The sequence below is a fragment of the Tasmannia lanceolata genome, unplaced genomic scaffold, assembly GCF_043159265.1.
Source record: "Tasmannia lanceolata isolate RefF3 unplaced genomic scaffold, GAP_Taslan_0.1 ptg000019l, whole genome shotgun sequence".
NCBI classification, from domain to species: Eukaryota; Viridiplantae; Streptophyta; class Magnoliopsida; order Canellales; family Winteraceae; genus Tasmannia; species Tasmannia lanceolata.
The window spans coordinates 14,681,438-14,688,064 of NW_027518696.1; the positions used below are offsets into that span (position 1 = coordinate 14,681,438).

The window sequence follows — 6,627 nt, forward strand, 5'->3', positions numbered from 1 at the left end:
TACTGATGTTGGCACTACCATGTTTTGATAAATGCACAAACTCCGCTTTTCGTTTATTATTTAACCAGTTGTCAAATGTCGTTATACTTCCCAAAATGCTCTCACAAGCTAATTAAAAAAGAGAAGACAAGTTGAGTTTATGCAATTAACAAAACGTGGCAGTACAATTCAGTAGCCTTTTTTTATTGCAGCTCTAAAGCTCTATTCTTTTTCTACTAATATTGGTACTACAATGTTTTAATAACTGCACAAACTCGGCTTATCTTTTCCTTTTTAATTGGCTTCTAACTTCTAAGGGCTTTTTCGGAACGGTCTTAAACACAAAAAACAAGACGACTTAGTGCAATCATCAAAACATGGACTTGCCAATATCATTACCCTTTTTTTCAGCAGGGTTTTTGCAAAAGAAGTCTTTTACTTTGCTTTATTTGCAGAATGAGTCTTGTACTTTGAGAATTTGCAAATAGAGTCATCATGTTTGAGCTAATTTTGCATGTCAAGTCATGCCATGAATTTTTGACCAAATACCCATGTTAGATTTTTGTTGACTCGTTACAAAGACCAAAATATCAAGGGTGTAGGAATATCATTTTTACATATACTAGCCTTCTTATGCATAGGTGTAGAAAAGTGGGCCCACCCCATCCAAAACAATACATGGCATGTAAAGTTGTGGGGCCCACCATATACATGGCTCTACGGTGGAACCTACCACATCAAAGGATGAGGCAAAATGGTGGGCCTCGCTTGATGCATGGATTTGAATTGGGTTAGTGGGACCCACCTTTCAAATTGTATCACTGTGCTTCATGGTATCCTTGCACTAGGTAATTTTCATTTACAAGTAAAAAATCATGGGCATTTTGGTCACAAATAGATGGGATGACCTGATTTGCAAAATTGACTCAAAGGTGGTGACTCTATTTGTAAATTGTGAAACTACAAGACTGATTATTGCAAATAAAGCAAAGTAAACTTCTTCTTTTGGCAAAACCCCCTTTTTCAGCTGCAAATTATCCAAACCGAACAAGTCAACAACACGATCGATACAACAAGTAAACACCATTCTATTAGGGGCAACAATAAATTCGCACCCCCCTTTATGATAATTCGCACCCCTTTGACATTAAAAAAAAAAGGGTTAAAGGGACTCTCTATTTTCTTTCTTTGAAGCGTTTCATAAAACCCTATCAAACCCTGTTTTGATTCTATTTTCCACAACTTTCCTTCTTTTTCCAGTCTGATTGCATTCATTTCAGAGAGAGAGAGAGAGAGATTACTTTTTCAGATTTCGTTTCTAAATATAGAGATTTTCTCTTTCTGAATTATTTTCTCAATATATAGGGATTTGAGTTTTCTTCAAATAGGAGCTCAAATTTCCATCTGTTTTTTTTTGTTTTTTACGATCGAGATCTGAGAAATCCAATCTATTTACCGGTAAGAACACGGATTTTCATTTTCGATCTAAAAATTCATATTTTGTTTCTAGATCTGTTGCTAAGAAACTTTTTTTTGTTTGTTTTTTTATCAATTTGTTTCTGTAAAATTCTCATCAAATCTTTTGATTTACCGATCATTATCGTTAATGAATCGATCGATCATCTATCGATTTCTAATAAGAATCGATCTTTTGATTTTTAAGTCATTTACTGAGAAAAATCTGCTGTAATTTTTGATCGGAATAGTGCTTCTCAAAACAAAATCTGATCGGACAATTTCAAAAAGAAAAAAAGAAAAAAAAAAAATTCTGATCTGACCTAGGTTTTCACAACTCATCTTTCCTAATTTAGAGAAAACTCTGTTGTAATCTGATCGGATTAGGTTTTCACAACGTGTCTTTTATCCTAATTTTAGATTTTAAACGCGTTTTTTTAGGTGAAAAATACGATTTTGATTTTGATTTTCCGATCAAAAATTATTTGCTTTTCTCGACATAATCCGATCAGAATTTTGATTTTCCGATCAAAACTTGTTGGCTTTTCGAGAGTAGTTGTTTTGGAATCAGATTGAAACAATGAAAGTTTTGATTATTTCATTCTAGATTGTTTGCTAAGGAATTGATTCTGTTTGGACAGAATTCAATCTTTTGGAGCTGTCTATAGACATGGAAATGAAGTCTAGTGTTCTAGATTACTGGCGAAAGTATTTTCGTAGCGCGAATTCAGATATCTTTGATGTGATTGAGTATGCAATTGTTGTGGCAGCATCTGATTGCCCTAAGGAGTTTCGAATGCGGAGAGATCGAATTGCTGAGAAGCTGTTTTCATGTAGAATTAGTAGGTGTTTAGGTTGCGATCGCGTTGAGGTGGCAGTTCCTGAAGAGGATGATGGGGGATTTAAGGGCGGCTTAGATGGAGCTGTGTTTGGTGGGAAGGAGAGTAAAGTGAATAGTAGTACGACGGAACGTGGGGAGATTAATGGGGCGGTGACCAATTTTAGTTATGATGAGGCGGAGGCGTTGACGGAGGAGATTGAAGAGGAGAGTCAGATTTTTGGGGAGGTTCAGAGGATTAAAGGGGTTCTTTGCAATAGTCAAGATGAGGTTGATCTCTGTTTCTTTTGTTCCTATTTGCATATGTGTCTGTTTCTCTTAATTGGGTTTTGGGATTAGTCTTTATGTTGGTTATGTTTGAAGGCTGATCTCTGTTTCCTCTTTTGTTCCCATTTGCATTTGTGTCTAATTGGGTTTTGGGATTGGTCTTTATGTTGGTTAGTTATGTTTGAAGGCTGATCTCTGTTTCTTTTGTTCGCATTTGCATTTGTGTCTATTTCTCTTAATTGGGTTTTGGGATTGGTCGTTCCTATTTGCATTTGAGTCTATTTCTCTTAATTGGGTTTTGGGATCGATCTTTATGTTGGTTATGTTTGAAGCTCTTTGGTGATTGTTGTGTTAGATTGCTTCCTTTTAAGTACTAATGCCCTGTTACTAACAGAAGAGCTTACCTTCTCTTGTGTAAAGAATATGAAGCTTTTTAGAAATGAAGCTTTTTAGTAATGGTTTTAAATGAGGATGTTTGATTACCGTTTTTACTTATAGAGGTGGTGGTATTGCTTTTTTTTTTTCCTTCCAGTTTTATAGGTTTAGATTTTGATTGGAATTTCTCTCTCTCTCTCTCTCTCTCTGTTGCTGTTTACAGTCTGATAGTGTACTATTTGAGTCTTTGAGGAGGCTTCAGTTGATGGCGCTGTCTGTGGAAATTTTGAAGGTTCGAATTGGATATTTTCTTGTTGTTCTTATGTTATAATTGAGTTCGGATAAGCATGTGGATCTTTTCTTCTTCATTGGAGCTTTACCATTTTCTTTCAGGCAACGGAGATTGGAAAGGCTGTTAACGGTATGCGGAAGCATGGGTCAAAACAGATACGCAATCTTGCTCGCACTCTTATCGAGTACGCTTTCTTTCGAATTGCTGAAAATTCATTGAAATTTGTAGCTCTTTCTTTAAGACTCATTTTGGTTTCATTCTATTGGTCTATACATTGTGTTGGTTAATACATTCATTGTTCAGTTGGATATTGTAACAGACTCAGCTCCTATTTCAATTGTATTTATTTGAGTGTTTTTTCTGTATGCGGATCAGTATTTCCCATATTTGTGAAATGGATTAGTAAACCCATTTCTCTTGCTTCTTAATACATTATCAGTCTCTTCCATATTTCCTCTGTGTATGCATGTAGATAGTCAGACCTTCTTCTTCTTTTTAGATTGTCATACCCTCTTCATCTTGGATTTTGTTTAGGGTGGCAAACCTTGGACTTTCAGTTTCAGGACAGATCAATTGTTCTCATTTCAATTTCTTACATATTCTTTCAGACATTCTAGGGATGAGTTAAATTTCATCTATATCTATGAATAAGGCGACAGACTCGTTTCAACTTTTGTGACTGCCTATAGCTTAGCAGACGGCTACTCCTGCGGTTCTAAGTGGCACCACCACAGGCCCAAGGCAAAGAGTTCTTACCTATAGGCCCTAGAGCATAGACTTCCTAGCAGTAGAGCCTTTTCAGTTTCTTATGCATCTGCAATTTGTTTCTAGGACCCTATTCAATTTTTTTTATATATTTGTGGACGGATTAGGATCAGTAAAACCACTTCAGATTTCTTTAGGAGTGAGCCTTAGATTGTCAGAGAGATCAGGTTTTATGTATTTTAGTCTAAGTAGTCAAAATATATTGTTCTTTTCTGTAATTTTGGTAGACGACTTGCAATAAAATTTCTCGCCGACACTTACAGTTTGAACTGTTTGTTTTGTATCACAGTGGGTGGAAGGATATGGTAGATCAATGGGTTGATGCTGCAGCTGCTATTGCAAGTAGGAATTTGTTTCTCATGTTGTGATCGCTGGACATGTCTATCTTTCTCAAATCCTATTTCTAATTGTGCTTTGTAAAAGATATGAATGTTGCACTATGTTCTGGAATTGCATACCATTAGCATACTCATTGATCTTGAATTTGTGACTGCAGAAGGTTCGCCAGATTCTGTGAATCCTTCTATTGTGGATGAAGAAGGTCTTCCCTCTCCTCCGCTAGATGAAGGAGCTTTCTTGACTACTTCTATAGAGCTCTCTCAGGTAGATTTTGGTAGAGAATTGTGTTTTCCCCTTTCAAGGAAAGGAATATTATATTCTACTGGAATTTATTTGTTCACCCCACTCATGAACTGACTGAGCATTGCAATTGTGTTTTCCACTGTACCAATTCAAAGTTCTTCGACGGCATGGATGATGATGGAAGTAAGTTGAATTTGACATATTTTCCGTACCATCTATAGTTAATGTTGGTTAATTGTCACTTATCGAATTCCCTTGTCTTAATTCATCATTTTGCTTGGAAATTTGTTGAAGATCCTCGAAACGGTGGGGAATTCGACAAGAATTGTGAGAACAGAAGGAAACCCATGTCGGAAAACAAGAATTTTGAGAGGAAACCGCAGAATCCACGCGAGGCAAATCTGCTCAAGGAGGATAAGAATCAGTTGAGAAAACAAGAAGACAGTAACAAGCAAACCAAGGCCTCCAACCCTGACTGGGGACCAGGGAGACCTCCAAAGTTAAGCTCGGAGCATAAAGCTAACAAAGATACTATTGTCCCAATCCAAAACATACCACCGAGCAGTATACAGGATGTAAGTATCACAAGATGGCATCTGATCACCATCAGAGTGTAAATTTGTTTAGTCTGATCCAATACACTGTTTTTAAATTCAAGCATCAGCCCATCTCATTTCTGCATCTTGGTTTCTAGAAATCCAAGAATTCAGATGAATTGTCGGTCCGAGTGAAGTTAGAAGCTGCAAAGAGGAAACTTCAAGAAGGGTATCAACAAGCTGAGAATGGTATGTTTGTCTTATGATTGCTATTGTTTTCAGCAGCTTACAAGTGTTGCATTTGATCTGATAGTCATTGTAATTTCCTTTGTGACAGCGAAGAAGCAAAGGACAATACAGGTCATGGACTTGTGTGATATTCCTAAGCAGGGACTTGGTCAGAAAAATTTCCATGCTAAACCAGGAACCCATAATCGGCATTGGGCAAATGGGCGTCGCTAGTCTCTCAGACTTACCCAACTTTTGGCACTGACCAGTTGTTTTCTTACTTATGAAAACTTTACTTCTCCCTACTGCAACTAGTTCGGGATCTGTGTTCCCCACTTGAATCATGCATCAAAACTCTGCAGCCTTTAGACAATTGACACAATCTGTAATTGCCAGAGGTGAAAAATGACTGTTGCTCGATCAAATTGGACGAGAAACAGGAATGCGACGCTCGTTCTGATCAAAGTTCATGATTGGTTACTGAGAAAAATCCATCAAAAACCTTAATTTAGACCGACCCATTTAATCATTTTCTTCTGCTTAAACTCAATTTACATCATATAAATAGATAGATGTTAATAACATCGCGCTAATCAAATGCACTCTCATATCATGACTGTTGACTGTTTTTTGTATATCTTCTCAATAATATAAATGGATAAACATTTGATATCTTTTGTATCTGTTACTAATTCAGTTCAGGGAGTGTATTTTCCATCTATCACTTATGTAAGAGCTATCTTCTTCTTGATTGATATTTAGTTTTGTGATCAGAAATTTAATGATTCCATCTCTTCATGCTCAAAGATGTCTATATGTCAGATAAATTGTTTGCATTGCTGAACTAGTGGGCGCCCACAAGTACTTTTTCCCACTTTGGGAAATGATATTTCCACACCTTTTTTTTTGTTGGAAAATCGTTGGTGTTGGGAAATGATATTTCCAAATGATTTACTAATCCTTGTTTTGATTTTGGTACTTCTCTTCCACACCTACCAGATTGCCTGTTGACAGTTTCCTTGTTATTAGAAAACTTTAAAAAAAGGGGGTGGAGTTATTATTTCGTCGTTACCATGTATCATTGTAGTTCTTTATTAATTTATTAGCTATATATTACTTACATTTTAATAGTATTCTTATTAGAGTTTTGGTAGGCAAATTTGGGGAAAGCTTTATTCCTTTGAAACCTTCAAATATTGGCCGCTTGCTTAGGAATATGAACTGAACGTGGAGCAGAAAAATGTTAATATGGTTACATAAGGCTATAAAATTACCTTTGCTCGGTATGTGGAGGGGTCTACAAAGAACCG

At 36.4% G+C, this 6,627-nt stretch overlaps 1 protein-coding gene across 2 annotated transcripts; it reads left to right on the plus strand.

The window, feature by feature from the left end:
- Positions 1-1,173: 1,173 nt before the first annotated feature.
- LOC143852875 (putative mediator of RNA polymerase II transcription subunit 26b) lies at positions 1,174-6,000 on the plus strand. 2 transcript variants are annotated; one of them, XM_077362513.1, is made up of 10 exons: positions 1,174-1,437; positions 2,076-2,542; positions 3,138-3,206; positions 3,308-3,390; positions 4,261-4,313; positions 4,468-4,574; positions 4,709-4,736; positions 4,848-5,128; positions 5,248-5,338; positions 5,427-6,000. In XM_077362513.1, exons 2-10 carry the CDS (start codon positions 2,105-2,107, stop codon positions 5,549-5,551), a joined length of 1,275 nt encoding a protein of 424 aa, XP_077218628.1. In that variant the 5' UTR covers positions 1,174-1,437; positions 2,076-2,104; the 3' UTR covers positions 5,552-6,000. The 2 variants fall into 2 exon arrangements, with proteins under 2 accessions (XP_077218628.1, XP_077218629.1); XM_077362514.1 differs by lacking the exon at positions 1,174-1,437 and having other exon boundaries at positions 1,519-2,542.
- Positions 6,001-6,627: the final 627 nt, after the last annotated feature.